The 20,860-nt window shown below is 38.2% G+C and overlaps 1 protein-coding gene across 5 annotated transcripts in view; it reads right to left on the reverse strand.

Moving 5' to 3' along the window:
- The window catches only part of CARMIL1 (capping protein regulator and myosin 1 linker 1), a 382,099-nt gene that overhangs the window by 14,749 nt on the left and 346,490 nt on the right, over positions 1 to 20,860 (reverse strand). For all 5 annotated transcript variants that reach the window (XM_020986870.2, XM_020986868.2, XM_020986867.2 and 2 more), the window contains 4 exons: positions 15,204 to 15,316; positions 8,119 to 8,551; positions 2,189 to 2,270; positions 604 to 837 (listed from right to left, as the gene is read on the reverse strand). In XM_020986870.2, the coding sequence (XP_020842529.1) occupies positions 604 to 837; positions 2,189 to 2,270; positions 8,119 to 8,551; positions 15,204 to 15,316 (862 nt within the window). The remainder of the gene's footprint in view (positions 1 to 603; positions 838 to 2,188; positions 2,271 to 8,118; positions 8,552 to 15,203; positions 15,317 to 20,860) is intronic.

Consider the following 20,860-nt stretch of genomic DNA (forward strand, 5'->3'; position numbering starts at 1 on the left):
AGAGAAAAATAAATTATTCTCCCTGTTCTTGTATTGCATGGCCACAAATTACAATTTTGTTCCAAATGTTTCCATGCATGTTGTGATGACAGATGGTAGCCACACAAAATGTAAGAAGAACAAGTTCAAGGTGAAACAAGGTTATATAATTTTATGAATTCTCTATAATTTCCAGGGCTTCTGATATGATTCACATGATTTCTCTTTGTACCCTCACTAGACATATTATCTATGAGTCGTGTTTAACCATCACCCTTCTAGACAATAAATCAGATTCAGTATAAAGTGAAGAGACCAGTTCAATTCTCCAAGGACCCTTCCGGCCTCTGGTGCTTACTGCCTGTATGGCTCACAGACTTAAAGCCGGGTGGAACTCAGGAGGCCATCATGTCCAGCGTGCAAATGTGGCCCGTTAAAGTTAGGTCGTTTGCCCACAGTAAGTGGCAGAAGTGGGATCTGACTCCAAATCCTCTGCCTTTTACCACTGTACCATGATGCCTGCCTCTATGCTGCATATTTCTCAGAGGTTATAGTTTCTCTTGCTTATAAGAACCACCAATATCTCCATCATATTTTGATTCACCAGCAAGTGAGGTTCCTTACCAGGACGAGAGGCTGTTCTTGGTTTCTGTGGGACTGTGGGCCGTGCTGCCAAGGCAGGTTTGGGTGACTGAAGAAGGGGTTTGGGACTGGTAGGTGTGTTGGAAGAACTCCGAGGTCTTATACCGACTTCCGCCTTGGAGTCTATTTTGGTGTTTTTCTCTGGTGTTATTGCAACGGAGTCACCTTTATTTGCAGGAAAACGGTTCTCTGGAAGACCTGGATGCAGCTTAGGCACTAGAAAGCAAACAGATACATGCTACATAAAATTCCAGAACAACTGGTTGTAGTGGGGTAGTGTCAAGAGTTTAAAGTCAAGTAATGTTTTCCCAAACACACACACATATTTGTACATATATTTACATATCAAACTTAGAAGTGATATTTTCAACAATCACTATAAGAAACTTGGTCCATTCAACACAACTAATTTGCTATCATTTTTAATCCTGGATATTATTTTCTATCAGATTCTAAAGCCTGAAAAGCTGTACAAAAAAAGCAACTGAGGGGGCAGCTGGATGGCCCAGTAGATAGCGCTCTGGCCTTGGATTCAGGAAAACCTGAGTTCAAATCCGGACTCAGACGCTTGACACTTACTAGCTATGTGACCTTGGGCAAATCACTTAACCTAGATTGCCTCACCAAAAAGCAGAAAAAAAAAAAAAGGCAACTGACTTCCCAATAGTGCTATTCCACATATATCAATTCAGTCAATTAATAGGCTCTTTAATAATTATACAAATTTAAGATTGTATCTACTGCACACCAGATTTTAAAATCTTTTTTCCCTTCTTTTATGGTAATAAAATAATTCATGAATGCAAAAATTACTGTTACAGATAATTGTAAATAAAAGTAGTAGCTATATTAGTAGGCCCGTCTACAAATCTTGGGATGAATGAAGTAATGAAGGGATGTGATGATGGCAATCTTTCAACACACTTTTTGGAAGTGAAGGCTTTTAGATTAGAAATATTATTTTACAAAACTCTAATCCAGCTACCTCCTAACATTTGTATCGCTTTATCACAATAGGATGTAAGCTCTATGAGGGCAGGCACAATTTCATTTTTGCCTTTCTGTCTCTAGTGTCTTGCACAGAAGCTGGCAACACAATAGGTATTTAATGAAATGTTCGATTGACTAATGTAGACATACTAAGCATTAACATTATCATAGCAATACTGAATTTCTGGTGTGTATCATACGCAAATGCTTTCCATCTTAGTATGTTATTGCTCTGTTTAAACAACTCAAATGACACAGGAATTGAGCAAATGTATTTAAGTAAAAGAAAATCTACCTCTCAAAAATCTGTTAAGAAGGTAACATTTAAAAAGAAATATCATCCCTGCATCAGAGAAGAGGCAAAAAAAGCAAAGCTCATTGGGAAAGATGTTTGGTCCTTGGAAGGGCTGGGAGGTTATGAGGCCAAAAGAAGTTTTCTATGAAGCTAAGATGGAACACAAGCACCCAAAGGCTTACGTCCTGCCTTTTTGACCACTAGCATCTCTTCTTTCATGCCTTTACCATGACAGATCAGTGTAAGGGTTCTTCCTAATAAGAAAAAGAAAGCCTAATTTACCTGCTCCACTCCCATCTGAACGTTCTGTGTTGCTCAAAGCAGTTGCAGAAACGTCCTGGGAAGAGGCTTCATTTCCAAGCTTCTAGAAAAATACAAGAATCCCCCATCCCCACCCCAACAGAGTTAGTTAATGAAGTTAAAAATGAAAAAAAAAAAACAACCCAACAAAACAAAATCATCTTGTTCAGCAACTTGCCACAGAGCAGAAAACATATCATACAGCATTTTGCCAAATTCCCCTCTGCCCTTTTGAACATCTCTTAAGAACCTGTCCCCATTTGGCTCTCAAAAGTGCCCTCACAAGGCAATATTCCTGTGAAGACAAAAAAGATGTGAAATCTATTAAACAAAATTTTCTTTTTGGATTTGATCTGAAATTTTTCTAAGTGAGGAAATCCCTCTCCTTATATAGATCAGCAACTGTTGTGCAATTTAGACTCTTAGATTGAGGCTTGAGGCACTGAGAAGTTAAATTATTTGCCCGGAGTCAGTTGGTATATATCAGAAGCAGGACTTGAACCCAGATCTTCTTGTTTCTGAGACCAAATCTCTTATCTACTACACCACACTATCTTTCGTACAAGTTTAGAATACATGGGTTTTGGGATCCTTGGTGTTTACAGTAATTGGCAAATCTACACACCTTCTACCACTCAAGAGACCTCTGGTGGTAACAGGTGAAGCAAGGTGGGCTTTGTTGGGGGTGACGGATGAGGGAGGGGAGAAACAAGATGAAGGAGGCAGCAACCTAAGTGAACTCTCCCAACATTCCCTTCCAAAAAACTTTAAAATAACACCTCAATCAAGTTTTGAAGCAGCAGGGACATATCAGGGATATTTTTCCAGCCTAAGACAACTTAGGAGGTTGGCAGGAGAGTTTGTGACCCTGGGGTGGGCACTGGCCCACATCATAAGAGGCAGCAGCAGCACCAGAGACAGCCTTGGTGAGAGCTGTAATTGTGGTGGCAGCAGTGATGGGAGCTCTCAGTTCAGAGATGGTAATGGGGGTCAGATAACTCATCAGAAAGAAATTACAGGAGACCTTTTGCTGGCACTGGGTATATCTGGGACTGGTGGGAAACTTTATTGCCCATATGCAATTCTGGGTCACAATTTCAGGGTACAGCAGAGCACTAGTGATTGCTAACAAGAGGAGCAGGGACCTGGTCACAGTTCCAAGGCAGACAGGAGCACTAGCATTTGCAGCTACAGGACAGTATAAGGGACATGGTCACAGTTTCAAGGTCAAAAGGCATACTAGTGCTTGCAGCTGCAGAGAAGTAGGGGTTCTTCTTTGGTAAAGGACTGAGTGAAGACCAGAAGAGCAATGACCATACCTCTTCCCATACCACACCAACTTGCAGATTCCCAGAACTAGCCCTGAAAACAGCAGCATGAAAAAGCTTGAAGTTTGGGACAGCACGCACCCCCTGATGAGCAAAGCTCAGCTTTAACATAATGTTCAAAGTCAGGAAATATACTGGGAAAATGAGCAAACAGCAAAAAAAGAACTTGACCAAAAAAGCTACTACAGTGGCAGGGAAGACCAAGACACAAACTCAGAAGAAAACTATAATGTGAAAACAGCTACAACCAAAGCCTCAAAGAAAAATGCTAATTGGACCCAAGCTCAAGAAGTATTCCTGGAAAAGTGAAAGCAAGAGATAAGAGTGGTAGAGGAAAAATTGGGAAAAGAAATGAGAGTGAAGTAAGAAAACTGTGAAAAGAGAATTAACAGCTTGTCAAAAGAGGCACAAAGGTTCTCTGAAGAAAAGAACTCCTTAAAAAGCAAAATGGGCCAAATGGAAAAAAGAGGCTCAAAAATTCATTGAAGAAAACGTGGGCTTTGTGGCCTCTTAACTGTATTTCTTGCTAAATCTAGTATTTATGCACTTGACCCTACACCTGAGGTACTGTGCAGAAAGAATATAAAGCTAGATAAAAAGGCCCTGCTTTCTGGGATCATGAGTTCTGAATGTCCTGGAAGCTCTGTAGAGAAAAAGGAAGACATTTCCTCTATTATTTCTGATTGCAAAAAATTGCTAGACAGAACTTGGATTCTGCTTAAATTTAAGAGGAAAAAAAGAAAAAGCTTTGCATGTGGACTAGAGTCTATAAATGCCAGAGTAGATGGAGAAGTCAAATTTTCTAATTCAATTTCTTTGATCTTACTGGCATTGAATGCTTCTACTTTAAATTTAAACAACCACCCTGCAACTAATAATCCTATGAATCAATCAATCTCCTGGACAATGGATTGCACAAAAAAGAGGAAAAAAAACCCCCTACAACTTCCTCCCATCCCCCATGAAGAGTTTTAAATATTGAAAAGATGTGACACAAGATTTCTGTATTTTTATAATTATTCTCAATAATCCTATCCAGTAAGATGACCCGCATCCTTTCTTAGACACAAAAATGAGGTAGAGTTAAGTTAAGAACAATCCCTGATATTCACACAGGCTTTGGTAAGCTCATCCAAAGATGTCAGCACGCTCAACCTTCAAATGGCTCATCCTGTCGAAGTAAGCATCCTAGAGAAGCCCTGCCTAGGATCTTAAAAGGCACAGGTTTGTCACTAATTCCTAGTTCTGACTTCTGTTTGTAAGCAAAGGATTTACTTTTATTTGAAGAGCAAGCTAATTTTCTTTTAAAAGTAAGCTGTTTATGATTCAATTTTATTTATTATCAAACTGCCACTGTCTTTGGGTCCCCAAATATAATTGAGACCAATTAGATCCAAATGGTAAGGATTCCAAGAGTAATTGTTCTGCCTGAAGGAAAAATCCATGAAAGACTAAAGCGGTCCAAATTTTAATGGTGATAGGGACTGGGCTAATGATTTCATTGGTACAGGGAATTCCTGAAGGAAGAAATTCCCGAAGGAAGAAACTCCCTAGATTTAGGGTGTTTCCAAGAGAACTGAGAGGTAAGTGATTTAGCCAGGGTCACATATCAGAGGCAGGCCTTTATCTATTATGCTGTTTCTCTTAGTGAAGACTTTATGATATACTTCAGATCGATACACACAGGAAATTATACATAGGCACTGCAAAAGGACTAGGCACGTGGTCTGATCCCAGTGGAAGTAATTCAATAAAAGGAAATGTATTAAAAGTAGCTGAGTGGTATCTTTACATCTTTACATAAACATCTTCAGGGATTGTAGTGGTCAATTCTGGGCTCTGCATTTTACAAAGAACATGGATAAACTGGATAGTATTAAGAGCAGGCAACGAAGATGTCTGGAGATCAGGTTATATGAGGATTGTTTGAAGAAAGATGGATGTTTCATGTGGAAAAGTAAAGACTTGGGGGAATATGAAAGCTAGCTCTCTTCATGTATTAGAAGCACTGTCATTTGGAAGAGGGATTAGATCTGATCTATGTGGCTTCAGGGGGTATTAAAAGGAAGAGTAAGGAAGACATTTCAAAGAGGCTGATTTAGGCTTGATGGAAGGAAGACCTTCCTAACAAACAGAACTTGCTGAAAATAGAATGCGCTGACTCAGAAAGCAGCGGTTCACCACTTAACGGAGTTTTTAAGCAGAAACCAGATGAGTCCTTGGTTAGGTATGTTGCAGAGAAAAATCTTGTTCAGATGACAGGTTTAGATGGCCTTGAGGCCCTCTCAAATCTGAGATTTTAAGAACTTCCAGGAAGCCATGGAGTAGACAGGAACATAAGAAAGCTAGAAAGCAATGAGTTTAACTAACCCCTTGGTTCTTGATGCCCATGTCCTAATGTTTTAGGATTATAAATTAAAGTTTATAAAAGGCACATAGGCAGTTAACATTAAAAAAAAAAAGCATATAAACACTGATCTTGGAATGATTATCTACCTTCACATTGTTTTTGTTTCTAGATTTTTCTCAAACAGAATTAGGATTATTAAAATGTTACGGATTGATTCTTAGAGGAGTGGGTGGCAATTCAGTCTTGATAATGACTGTATTTAGCCCTGAATCAAATTAAGCCTTGTTTATGATTGCTTATACTTACATTGCACTTTACACAGTTCTATGTATATCATGAACATGAAAACTGGATATGTAGCTACTGAGAATCTGGTAATTTGTATCTCAAATCATTAGTTAACTGACAGGTGCTGCTCTCTGCAAAATTCCTTAATGTTTTTAGACATATGTATTAAGTATGAATAATGCCTAATTAAATATTTATGCAAGAGGAGGATGAAACTTATTTTTTTCATTAGTATATCTAAAAACAGCTTTACGTTTCCAATGTCTTTAGCTTAAGATCACAACAATAATATGAAGATTTAGAAATAGTTGTTGGTGAATATGTTAATGTAGATTTCCTTAGTTATTACTAATATAGATTTTCCTTAATTATGAATAGGTATGGCTTAATATCTGTTCATCCAACTCTTAAATATTAAGTTCTGCAAACACTAGATGGAGCCAAGAGATCATTCATATGAGCTTTATGCAAATGCAAATACTAATTTGTATTTATTTCATAGCTTTAAGGCAATTTACACATCAGAAACCATATGAAAACAAAATCAGCATTTGCCATTTTTCCATCCAAAGTGCAGCTGTTCATCATTAGCGGCTGTGATGAAACAGGAGCAGCTTGTGAGTGAAAAGAGTAAATGTCTTCTTATCTTAAAGAAATGTATAAGAATAGATGAGAATTCAGGCAGCACCTTGGCTATCTGACCCAGGATACTCATGCATTCAAGGGAGTATTTGTTCAGAATTCTGATCAATCTGGAGACACGTGATATCATCCCTGTTATTGTCTGCAAGATGCACCACCATTTAGGAGACATGGTGATTATTTGAGAGTGACTTTAGTTGAACTGTTCACTGAGCTGTACCAGTTTATAACACTAGCTTGAATTTGTATATAGCATTTTACAGTTATACAATTATTTCAGTGGTAGAGCTGGGATGCAGGTTTTCTGATGATAAAGTCTTTCCACTGCACTATATAATATACTTATTTTATCCTGATATTTTAAATCAAGTAGAAGGAATTTCTTCTTTGACAGAAACCACTCCCTCCTGTGCCCTCAAAAACCAAACCAAAACAAATAAAAAACCCAAAGCCTCAAGCCAGTGACATTGCTAATATAAAATCCAAACCTCTGACACTAGATTGAGTTATCTCAACTACCAAAAAGGGACTAAATACTTTTAGTAATCAGAGAAAAGGTAGAACATCTCCTTCTCTCCCCACTCCCTAAAAAACGTCAAAGACAAGTGAAATAATTATTGTTTTAACCTAGTTTTTTGGAACAGTACTTGTAGATTTTATTCTGAGATTTTTCTGGTCAACATGGGAATTATGAGAAAAAATGTAAAAGGACAGTAATAATTCAGTGGTCAGGCATTTGATTAATTCCAGTACCAAATTATCTTAACTTCTTTTTTTCTTTTTTTGGTTTTTGAAATCCATGAGAGTACAAAGCAGTTTTTATGTTTAAGACAGAGAGGAAATTCCAAAATGGCTGAAAAGAAGATTTTTACCTTGATATTAGAATTGCTTGGTTTCAACTATTTATAATTCACTCCAACTCCAATTACCATTTAAGTCCCATCTGAGATCCTCATAAGAAGGCCTGATTGACATCTGTAAGATTCTTTTCCCAGGACTTAAGCATGTCCCCAAAGAATAGGATTCTCATATCACAGACACAACACATTCCCTTGTGAAAATGCCCATGTATTACATGCTGCTGATCTATTAAGACCATACCTGTGGACTGCTGGGACTTTTTCTGTTCACTGCTCCTTCTTTATTTAAAAGAAGTCTGCAATCAAAATCTAGCACAGGCATTAAGGGCCTGCATAGCTCTTTAGTTTACGGATTCATACTTAACAATACTTCTGTATTTTTCTGCTCTCCCTTCTACTGTCAAGAAAATCAATCAAGTTGAAAGGGTGTCCTCCTTTCCTTACCTTTTGTGCAGAAGCTGCTCGCCTTTCCTGCTTGGCTTTCATTTCTGCTAGCAGGCCACTACCCATCACCTGAACTCCATACCTTCGCCCTCCCTGGGGGCTACTCTTGCTGTCACTCCGCTCTAGCTTTCCAATTTCCTCCACTTGATTATCTTCAAGTGAGTCTTGTGTTTTTAACTCTTCTGTCCGCTCTGTGCTTCCATTCTGTTCTGTGGGCTTTACATCCTTCTTGGATGTGTCCATGGCAGGGCTTTTCATTGCCCCTTTTGGGGATGAAGGCTCCTCTGTGACCAGGACAGTTTGAGGGCGCTCAGATTTGGATCGTGATTTGATTAAATTGAGAAAGCCACTTTTCCGAGAATCCCGTTTTTTCTTTTCATCCCCTCCTCCTTCACTTGACTCATGGGAATCTGAACCTTTTGTGGAAGATCTCCTAGAAATCCAACCCAAGACATTAATTCCTTACTGGTTTGGCTGGTACAATAAAACCCCACAAGCACAATACAAAACAATGACATAGAAGCTGTTGGTGACATAGCATCTTTACTGAGGACTTAAAAAGGGGGATTTGGATTGGCACACCCGAGGAATAGGGAGCAGTCAGGATCTTCATTTTTCAGATTATTAAATTAAGGCACAGATGCATTAAGGGATTAAATCAGCCAAGAAAATTGGTGTCTGAACTGTGCCAATAAGCCATGTATTTTGGTGCTCATTAAAAAAAAAAATCTGAACTCAAACACTGAATAAGATGAACATTTCCATATGAAAAATAGAACTTTTAAAAAAAGAACTGTACATGAAACTATAGTATTATATATTGCTTATTTTCCTTTTAAGTATATAACAAATTAAATATTATTGAATTATATTAATGAATATTCAAAGCTGTCCTACTTGTCTGTTTCTTACTAACCTTCCTTTTGTTGTCTTCTCTCAAAAATTTAAAACCCTCAATGGCTTTCTTTTAATTTTTCAAATTTTAATTTTAATTTTTTCCCCCCATTTTGGTATCACTGACTCCTGATTTGACTTGGATCTCCTTGGATCTCCTTCTTCACTTGGTAATCATCTTTTATGTTTTGGAACTCCAAAAAAATCACAGCTCCTGAACTAGCTCAGCTTCTGGTTTCTGCTCACTTGAATTTCACAGTGTAGTGCAAGGAGCACCGAGAAGATTTAAATATAAATTCCAATTCTGCTAATCAATACATCTGTGATCCTAGGCATTAGCTCCTTTGAAACTCAGTTTACTCATCTGCAATGATACTTGTTTTATCTGGAGTGATTGTAAGGAACGTCTTTGTGAACCATTAAGTACTTCATGTGAAGGAGTGTTATCTTATTTATTATAATTATTATTACACAGGCAGGGATTCCCCTGCTCCTTACCTGGGAACCCCTTCAGCTCTGGTAATCCCTCTAATCCTATAGTAACTCTCCAAGATGACTACAATTAATAGCGATAGAATCACACCTGCTACAACTCCTACCCTTCCCCTGTCCCCAACAACCTCCAGAAGAGTAGAGACCTAGAGAGCTTTATGGCGCCATTTGACACTCAGCAGGAAGTCAACTCTTACCTTAGCTAATCATAAAGTCAGCTGATCTAGCTCCTTACAGCACTAAAAATAATTTCCACATTTTTGCCAAGCAAGTAAAAGACTTCACAGTATCCCCACTCTGGTCTAACTCATTTATGGACCTGATTCACCCTGAGTGTATACTGACTCAGATTTTACTTCTAAGGAGTCTAGCCACCCAATGGGGCCACTTCTTTCTTCACAAAATCTAGCTTCTGTTAAACAATGTAGAAAGCCTCCTTTAAGCTCTCAAGAAGAACTGATAATTTTCATCAAATTCACTAACAGCAGGGACATGTAACTAGAAATATACCAATTCTCTCTGTACCTTAGTTCAGAGATTTAACAGGGAATACTCTTGCCCCAGCAAATAAAATTTTATAGTGTTTGTTTCAATGCCTATCTAATAAGCCAGGGTAGGCATGGCTGCTCACCTACTCGTCCTAATTTGGTTATGCATGAGCCTTAAGTTCTGCTTTTATTTATGGCTAAAGTAGTGGCAGACCATGCAGCCTTCAATAAGCCCACCTGCTAGCAAGAACAATGGGGGAGGGGTCGTGGGAGTGAGAAAGAAATCTGTGAATTACTATGACTGATTCAGGTATGGAATTCTACCTTGGCCATACATGGATTGGACTGCCTGACCCTTTGGGTAAGAAGATAATGAGACTTACATTTTCACTCATTCCCATACCTGAACATTCCTCACATCCCCTCCCACAGTCCAAGTATTTGTGAACCTTGAGATCTGACTGCCAAATTCTCAGCAGAATATAAGCTACTTGAGAACATGAACTACTTTTTAATTTGTCTTTGCATCCCTAGTACATAGTACAGTTATTTTGCACAGTACATTTAATGACTCAGCCTCTAACTTGATATACTTGGACCTACACAAGTAGTTTGTTGTGGAGAATGACATACACTTCACCACCATGGATGCTGTACCCTCAAGGCTGTAGGACTCTTCTCTATGCCCCAGCCCTTTGTATACTTCTTCCATTAGCTCACTAATGAAGAGCTATGTGATCAAGAAAGAACCAGCTAATAGTCAAAGCTGTAGGCAAAGAGGCATCATCTTAAGGGAGCAAAGTATCTGAACACTGCATTAACTGCCCCTGAGAATGGACAATACTCTTTACCTGAAATAATGCTAGATCCAATATTCATGATTTTTCTTTTGCCTCTCTTCTCAGACATAGCAATTTATAGACAGAGGCACTGTTACAAAGGCCTAAATATGGACACCTGATGGAACATTTAACCTTAACAATATATTAACAGTCATTAATCCTCAGTCCAACCTGTTAAGAGTCAAACTTTCAGCAACAAGTATGGGCTATCTATCTATCTATCTATCTATCTATCTATCTATCTATCTATCTATCTATCTATCTATGGTTCCTTCTCTTTAAGAGTTGTTTTTTGGGGGAAGAAGAACTCTACCTCCAATCATACCTATTTGTCCCCCCAACAAGGCTCAGTGATCAGTGCTCCATCTTTCCTGTAATAACTCAGTGGTAAGTCACAGGCCCAAGACCTTCCACACAGCACCTAAGTCTCAGGGAAGCCACAGCTTAACTCTGACAGTTATCTGAAGCAGATACTCATGGTGAGGCAACATCCTTAAGCTATGTGTCAAGAAAAAAAACTTCCTAACAATTAGAGCTGTCCAAAAATGGAATGGGCGCCTTGAGAGATAGAGTTTCCCCTCTTTGGTAGTCTTTAAGCAGAGGCTGAATGACATTGGGGATTCCCTTTGGCCATGGGTTGGATTAGATGGCCATTGATTTTCAACTCCAAAAGTCAGTGACTCTGTGATCTTTCAATAGTGTACCCAACCTTCATCTAAAATGTAGACACTGCACACTAACTTAACACTAGAACAGTATTTCTGGCACTAACAACTCCCTGCATCATGACATATAACAGTAACATTTTATTATAATTATTCAGTCCACTCTTTGACCCAGAAAACATCCTTTATGGGAAATATGACTTCTACTTTTTCCTATACTCATTTTTTTTTTTTGGATAACTACAGCTCCTATAGACAAGGAAGGTAGCTGGAAGCTATACAAGCTAAATGACAATACACCCTATAAGCAACTAAAGTGACATACAAACACAAGGTCAACTGTCACTACCCTTTCAGGAATAGTACCTATATGTCTTTAGCCATGGCTGAGTCATGTCATGTAACTATAAAGATATACTGGTGAGGGGTGGGGAAAACATGGAACCTTTGAGCAAAGAGGATTTGATGTGGTTATCTTCCTAAAACTTCTGAAACCAGAAAACCTTAGAAACTGGAGGAAAGGGTGGTAGGCTGCCTATTTATTTGTTTGTTTGTCTGTTTTTAATACAAGTCTTAAGGCCTATTAGCTGAGGTTATCCTTCTTACACTAAATTTACACTGGGTTCTACTAGTCTGTTATAATGGCTTCACCTTGGCTAAAATCTATGGCTTACAAATTCCTCCCCACCATAATTATGGAGGGACAGGAAGAATACATAGTTCAAAATATCCTTGACTCATTTAAATGAAAGGATCCACATTCGTTTCTAGTGTACCGGCGGAGTACAGCCTTAAGAAGAGAACATGAAAAGCTACCATATACTATGAATGGCCTGGCACCAATACAGTCCTTCTAGTAACATGCTTCCAACAAAACCATCCATTATGGTCTAGAGAGTTGTTTGGTTTGGAGGAATGGGCCTGAGTTCATGGCCTTACTAATGCAGCTAAATCAGGAAGGGGTATGGTGGATCTAGTCCATGATCATATCGACACATCAGTGGAGACTGGTAGGGGGCAACACATACAGGCAGCCAAAAAAAGGTAAAGATATTGATAGACTTAGCTCTTCTCAGCAATGAAAGGATCTAAGATATCTCCAAAAGTCTCATGATTGAAAATGCTATCCACATCCAAAGAAAGAACTGTAGAGTTTGAATGCAGATCAAAGCATACTATTTGCTCCTTTTTTCCTCCTCCTGTTTTGTTTCCTCTTTCTTGTGGTTCCTTCTGTTGGTTCTAATTCTTCCTTACAACATGACTAATGTGAAAATGTTTAATAGGAATGTATACGTATATATACATATACATACATACACACACACACACACACACACACACACACACACACATATATAAAATGTACATGTATAGCCTATATCAAGGGATATTGGGGAAGGAAGGGAAGAAGAATTTAAAACTCAAAAGCTTATGGAAATGACTGTTGATAAATCAAAATAAATTAATTAATAAAAAAAGTAAAGATACAGAGAGACAAGTCAGAAAAAGTCACCTTGATGACCCTCTCCTGATGATGTATAAGAGATATACTTATACTTATATATAAGTATATACATAAGTATAAGAGATATACTTATACTTAGCTTCCCACACTGGGATTTAGGTGCTCCGGACAAACTGATGTGTTTCCCCCCCAACCCAAGTCTTTGGTTTATATCTCCTTGAAACCTGATTTATAAATTGATTTCTCTTTTCCTAGCAGATAAGTCTCCTCCTCCCCTGGTATTGGTGAATGCTGAATTTACAAGTATACATTGGCTCCTTGGGGACAAAAGTCAATTCTCTCAAGGCAGCAGTCAGGAACACCACTAAAAAGGGGAAAAGGCCACTTTTGGGGACTTTGAGGGTGCAGAAGACATACTTTGCCAACTTCACAGTTCTTTTCCCCAAGGCCAGATCTATTTTAAGTACCAAAATGAAAATATCTCATTCTGCATAAAATAATTTAATGAATAATCATTTGGTTAGAAGTTCAATTCCATCATCATTTGGTAATTATTAAGCATACACTCAAGCCCTGTGTCATGTACTGTATTTCCATGGATTAATTCAATATTAGGATCTTCCTGAAATAGTCTGATTATGCAGAAGGCATATTTTTATTTTGTTTAATGCATTTATAAATCTTTTACTCAGTGACTATTAGAGGAGATAAAAGTGAAAAAGACAGCACAAAAACCATGACCAAAAGAAAAGGTCAGAAACATCCCTATTAAAGATAATGATATCATTTCACAGAAATGCAAATTCCCAATAAGAGTCTAAACTATATGGATAAAGGCCCAAGTTGTCCAGATTGGTATAAAAGAGAACATCTCTTGTTAGAAAAGTGTGATTCTCAGCCACAGTGATATAAAATGCTAATGATCAACTACTAGAGTTATTAGGGCACTACTGTGCTCTACTACGCATATGGAAATATGATGTTTCTACATCAACCTCTTAATGAGGTCTGGGCACGACCATTTATACAATGGGTACACACTTCTTTTTATTCATATTCTCCAACTTAAGCTTCATTTTTGAATTTGAGGCCCCAACGATAAAGAATGCATGATAGTAAAAAAAGGTTAATAGTATAACTTGGTGAGTGTGTATGCACACACGCATGTATGTACACATGTTTGCATGTGCAGGCTATCAAACAAATCCATATTCATTTAAATCTACATCAAATAACTTGGTACAAATTATACTTGAAAATTGAATATTTCATTTCAAGTTATTATTGTTAATAAGTAGCTGTACTCTTAACTTATCTAAGAAAAAAAAACAAAAACAACTGCCTCAATCATATGAAAATTTGTGGCTAACTTTGACACTGTGTCATTAATCTTGTGGCCTGTTTGAAAATGTTTATTACAGCCATGCAATTGCTTTGGCCTTAGGATCCTCAAAACATCAGGCTGTGGGCAAGTGACAATTTTGGTTAGAAATAAACCTATTACCTTTAGCCTCACTGCTGATTTTTATTAAAGACTGCTGAGTCAGCCATCTAATATAGCATTTTAGCATTGATGTAAAGAATCCTTGAAGCTGGTCCTCTCAATCTGTAAGTAGCAGTCTCTAAGAAAGATCTGCATAACTCTCTTTTTCCCCACCTCTGCCCCTTAAAAAATCCATCCAGCTCAATTCAACATTGACTAAATGCTTATCATGCACAAGGCATTCAGCTAGGCTTTGGGTAACAGCTACTGCTTTTTAAAACTAAAGATCTGTGTTCCTAGCTCTGAATCCTCTGCTCATTCAACACTTGAAAATATCAGGTTCAATATCTGTGCAAACGTTTACCTCCTGCTTTGAATACACAAATTCTACTGCTACCATGAGGTAAGAACTCCAAGCTCTTCTGTCCTCACCCACCCTCATCCTCCAACTTCCCTCGCCCCAGAGTTAATATGGCCAGGCAAAAGTTTCCTAATGTGGAGATGTCCAGATCTCATTCTGGAAGTTTGCTGCTCAGTCTAATGGATTCCTTATGTGTGGTGAGAAAGACTTGTAAAAAAAAATTATACGCTGATAAATTCTGTAGGCTAGATGGGTTATTCCAAGCTACTGTCAAACATTGGTTAAGAAATTAACCTATTTTAATTTGCCCTTGGAATATATAACATATAACTATAATTATCAGTAATTAAATTCATTCTTGATAAGTGCAATTTTTTAAACTGCTAAAAACTCACTTGGAATCCATTTTAGTTACTTTCTTGGTAAAAAATTCATCTACACCCTCATCCACTCTTCCCATAAGGCCATTTTGTTCTCCATCATGAGGGGCAGGGGTAGCAGCACATACCTGAAAAAATAAAAATTTTTTTTGTGAAACACTTTCATTACCTCAAGATATACAGGTGACAGATCATGATAAAACCAAGTGCCAAGTTCACTCTTCATACAGAAAACCCACATACCAAATTCTGCTCATTGTTAACTTTACTGGGTCCAGTGACAATGTGCTATGTGACAATGTGTCACACAAATAAGCTGAGGGTCATAAGGGAAATATGTGCTTCTTGGTTGTGTTGGGAACAAAGACAAATGGCCAAATGTTGTTAATATCTGGCAAAATGTTATGAATATCAATTACACATGAAGAGCAGAGGGAAAATTGCCTCACTTTTTTTGGGGGGTGGGTGGGTTTTGCACTCATTGCAGAGAAGCAACTTTGCTCAATCAGATAAATTTTTCAGTCAATAAACATTTATTAAGCAGGTATTATGTTAAAGGCTCTAGACTAAGTGCTCAGGACACAAATAAAGGCAAAAGACAGTCCTATCCTCAAGAAGCTCCCAATCTAACAGGGCAGACATTAAGCAAACAAATATGCATAAACTACAAACAGAAAATAATTGAGTGAAGAAATGCACTAGAATTGAGAGGGATTTAGAAAGCCTTCCTGCAGAAGATGAGACTCATAGGAAACCAGCAGGTGGAGAGAGGACAGAGAGCAATTCAGGCATGGGGAATAGCCACAGAAAATGCCCAGCACTTAGAAATGGAGTTTGTGGAACAGCAAGGAGGTCAGTGTTACTAGAACAAAAAGTACATGAAGGGGAGTAAGGTATAAGACTAGATAGGCAGGGTAGCAGGGCTAGGTTATGAAGGGCTTTGAATGCCAAAATAGAGGATTGCGTATTTGATCCTAGAGGTGCCAGGAAGCTATGAGAGTTTATTGATTAGTGAGGTGACATAGTTGGCCTTGTACTTCAGGAAAATCACTTTGGTGGCTGAATGGAGGATGGATCGGAGTGAACAGAGACTTCAGGCAAGTAGCCCCATTAGCCAGTTATTGCAATAATCCAGATGTTAGGTTATGAGGGCCAGCACCAGAATGGTGGCAGTGTCAGAGGAGAGAAGGGGCAGATTCAAGAGATGTTGCAGAGGTGAAATCTACAATCCTTGGTAATAGATTGGATATGGGAAATGATATGAAGTAAAGAGTCAAACACGGCATCTAGGTTGTATGTGGGGGAAGGCCTCTGGGAGTATGATGCTACCCTCTATAGCCATAGAGAAAATAGAAGTGGTGAGGTTTAAGGGGACAGATAATGAGTCTGGTTTGGACACGTTAAGCTCAAGATGTCTACTGGACATCCTGGTTTGAGATGTCTGAAAGGCAGTTGGAGATCTGAGAGTAGAGCTTAGCAGAGAGGTTAGCACAGCATAGGTCGATTTAAGAATCATTAGCATAGAGACAGTACTTAAATCCATGGGAGCTGATGAAATAAATGACCAAGTGGAGTCGTATGAAGGGAGAAAAGAAGAGGGCTTAGACAGAACCCTATGGGACATGTATAATTAGAGGCTGTGATCTGGATGAGGATTCAGCAAAAGACAATGTGCATCACATAAGGAAAAGATCAATTAAGTTGTTTTAAACAACGATCCACTTAATTCACCTGGATATGATTTGAAAAGGAACTTAAGGATTTGTATTGTACCTTCATGAATCACTAGAAAGCAAACTGACAACCAAAAACAAAGACCATGAAACAAGGAGATAATCATCTTTAATGTCCTTTCCAGCTCCAAAATCCTGTGGTTCTATGATACCATGTTATAATAATGAAAAGATAAACTTCCATATAGTAGATAGAACATGGAAAATATCACAGGTGGATAAAGAAAAGACACCAAAAAATTATTTTTCATTTAATTATAAAAAACAGAAGTTATTTTTCATATAATTATTTTCATAAGAAAAATGCAAATTTGAAATAACATAGTTGACATATATATAGTAAAAATTTAACATACGGTGCTTACTCTCTGGTATCTCTCTTCCATAATTAACAAACCTATTTAGAGAAGAAAAATATCACCCACATGGCCAAACTCCACTTGTGTCCCTCTGTAGAAGAACAATGACAATCACCAAGGAAAGGTTCTGTGCAGGGTTTAACAGCATCCCAGCTGGAAGGACACAATGATGCACAAACCTCTTTTCTTTTATTTCTGAGTCATGGATGTTTTAGAAACAGAAGGAATCTCTGAGATCATCCAGCTCAATTTCCTCATTTCGGAAATAAGGGCACTGAGGCTCACAGAGTTTCAGTGATTTGCTATCTACATAGCTAATCTGTGGCAGTCAGGATTAGAACCCAGATGGATCTCCTATTTCTCAGTCAAGTGTTCTTTCTTCTTTCCTGTACTGATTCCCTCTCTAATGGGGAAGAAGACTTTTTTTCTTTTAAGGAACATTTTTTTCCCACACAGAAAGGAATGTCTTCTATCATCACCATGAAAGACAAAGACTTAGGGTTATTGGGGAGGGAGGGAGGTAACACTTACTCTATTATCCCATCTTATCTTATCATTATCTATTTCCCCTACGAATTTGCCAGGCAGTCAGTGCCAAGGTTGGCCAGCCACAATGGCAGTTAGGCTAATTCAGTTTAAGCCAGGGGATCCTGGGGCAACAAAATCCACATGGTGGCAGGCTCTAGAGCTAGCTTTTACAAACCTAAATGGATAATGTAACTACTCGTGTGTCAAGGCAGCTAGGTGGCACAGTGAATAGACTGTCAAGCCTGGAGTCAGGAAGATTCATCTTTCTGTAAGTGTCTGAATAAGTGTCTGAGGCCGCGTTTTAACTCAGGTCCTCCTGACTTCAGGGCTGGTGATCTATCTACTGTGCTGCCTAGCTGCCCCACATTTATATAATGTCTTAAAGTTTCCATTATGGCTTCTTCACAATAGCTCTATGAGGTAAACACTATTTTCTCCATTTTACAAATGAGGAAACTGAGGGTTAAAGAGGTTAAGTGACTGGTCTATTGCCACAGATCTGTTAAATATCTGAGATAGGATTTAACCCAGCTTTCTTGACTACAAGATTCACACTCTTCCAACTATGCCATGCTGCCTCTCAGTACCAGTTGAATTCTTCAGAAAGGTCAAGGTGAAGGTGAACAGAGAGGTTATTGACATAGGTTATTGATGATTTGAGAAAACTGCTTCAGAGTTACAAGGGCACAACTCCAGGAAAATGTGGGAAGACTTACGTGAGCAGATGCAAAGTGAAGTAAGCAGAACTAGGAAAACTTAAAAAACAGCAACACTGTAATGATAACCAACTGTGAAAGACTCAGCTCCTCCAATCAATATAATGATCCACAACAATTTCAAAGGTCTCATGATGAAAAATTCTATCCACCTCCAGAGAGAACTGATGAACTCCTGAGTATAGACTGAAGCATATTTTTTCATTTTCTTTCTTTTTTTTTTGTGACAATACAGCTAATATGGAAATATGTTTTGCATGACTTCATATTATAATGAGTATAATATTTCTTGTCTTCTCAATTGGAGAGGGAGAAGGTTGAGGGAGGGAGAGAATTTAGAATTGAAAGTAAAAATATGTATAAAAAAAGATAATGCTTGCTTCAAAAAAAAAAAGAAATTGTACTCAGAAACTAGATGGCAAAGGGGGCTGAGGAGGGAGGAAGTTGAATGTGATATCCTCAATATTCTTAGTAAAATAGGAGGTGAGATCATTTCCTGAGTCAGTGAACAAATGCACATCATTCTAGGAATTTAATATTGAAAGGGAGAGAAGATATAGATGTATAACTTATGGAGATGGTGGAGTCCAAGGAGGGATTTCGTGGGGTGTTTTGTTTTTTTTTTCTTTTTTAAGAAGTAGAAAATCTAAACATTTTGATAGAAGAAACCAGTTGGCAGAAAGAGAATAAAGATAAGACAGGGATGAGAAATGAGTGAAACTTTTGGAAATGAGATGAGATACTTGTCAAAGAAGAAGTAAAAGCAATGAAGAGAGAACAAACGAAGACATGGATCTGGAATGTAAAGGTAAGAGATAAAAGAGAGTTCAGGAGGACTATTCTCAGCATTCTCAGTAAAATGGGAGATGAGGTCATTTCCTGGGAAGGAGGTATGGGTAAGAACTCTGTTGCATATGGAACAGCCACTGTGGGGAATGAAATAGAGAGTCAGAGATGAATAAAAACATTGATATCAAGCAAGATGGACCCAAATATGGTGAGATAGGATAAATTTGTAATGACCCAGTCAGAATGTTTTCATGACCTCCTCTAGCAGCACACAGCAGCTTGGGAATAGAAGGGGAAAAGGCAAATGGCAGGAAAAAAACTGAGGGAGGATCACTAGGGCATGAACAGAGGAGATCATTCAAGAATGAAGGATAGTGACTTACTGAATTGGTTAGCTATTGAGTTAAGAACATGAAGTGATCCTCAGAATAAGGATGCTATAGACTGACATACAGGGAGGAATTGAGAAACCAGAGTTTGACGTGAGGACAAAACAGGAGGTTCAGAGGATTGAGATAATTCTCAATTCTCAAATAAGATAATATTTGTAAAGCATTTAGCACAATGCCTGGCACATACTAGGTTCTTAATAAATACTTATTTCCTTTCCTATTTCCATTAAGCAAATATTTGGTAACTCTCTAGCTAAAACAGGCCCTGTCCTCAAGGAACTTTCATTCAACTGGGGAAATAGCACATGTACACAGAAAAAACACATAATTTGAGGAGGGAGAACATTAACAAATGGAAAGGGGATCCTTGAATATAAGGATTCTAAATGCAGAAATGAGAAGAGATTACATTCAGGGATGGGAATAGCTTGTATAAATTCACAGGAAGTAGGAGACAGAATTCAGGGAATAGCTGGCATTCCAGCTTGGCTAAAACAGAGAGTATGAATGGGAATAACGTGAGATAAGACTGGAAAGGTAATCAGGCCATGAGGAAGCTTAAATGCTTGGCTGAAGAATGAATATCTTACCCTACAGGCAAGAGAAAAGACTGAAGGCTTTTGGACATGGGAATGACATGGTCATAATTGTGTCTTGGAAAGATAATTTTGGCAGATTAGTGGAGAATAAAGCAAAGAACCTGGAAGTCAGCAATTCAGTTAGGAGCCTTTTATAGTAAATAAGGTGATGAGAGACTGAACTAAAGTTATTATGTGAGTAGAAAGAAGGGAAGGTATTTGAGAGACATTATGGAAGTAGAACTAATGAGACTGAATGTGTAGGTTGATGGGAGATGAAAACATCAATGACAGCTGAGGCTGTGAATGTGGGTGATAGGTAGGATAGTAGCTTCTTCAAAAAACACACAGAAGCTTAGAGGAAAGGCAGGGGGAAAGCAAAAGGTTCTGTTTTAAACACCTTTAGATCTTTTTGGGACATCAGATGTCCCAAGGCGATGTTCAGCAGAAAGTTGCTGATGTAGGACTATTATACAAGAAAGAGGGCAAGGCTAGGCATATCTATTTGGGAGTAACCTGCATGGACACAGTAAGTGAACTCAACAGGAGAGATGAGACAGTCAACTGTGATCAGAAA

The sequence above is a fragment of the Phascolarctos cinereus genome, unplaced genomic scaffold (genome assembly GCF_003287225.1).
Source record: "Phascolarctos cinereus isolate Bilbo 61053 unplaced genomic scaffold, phaCin_HiC Scaffold_4;HRSCAF=312, whole genome shotgun sequence".
Lineage (NCBI taxonomy): Eukaryota > Metazoa > Chordata > Mammalia > Diprotodontia > Phascolarctidae > Phascolarctos > Phascolarctos cinereus.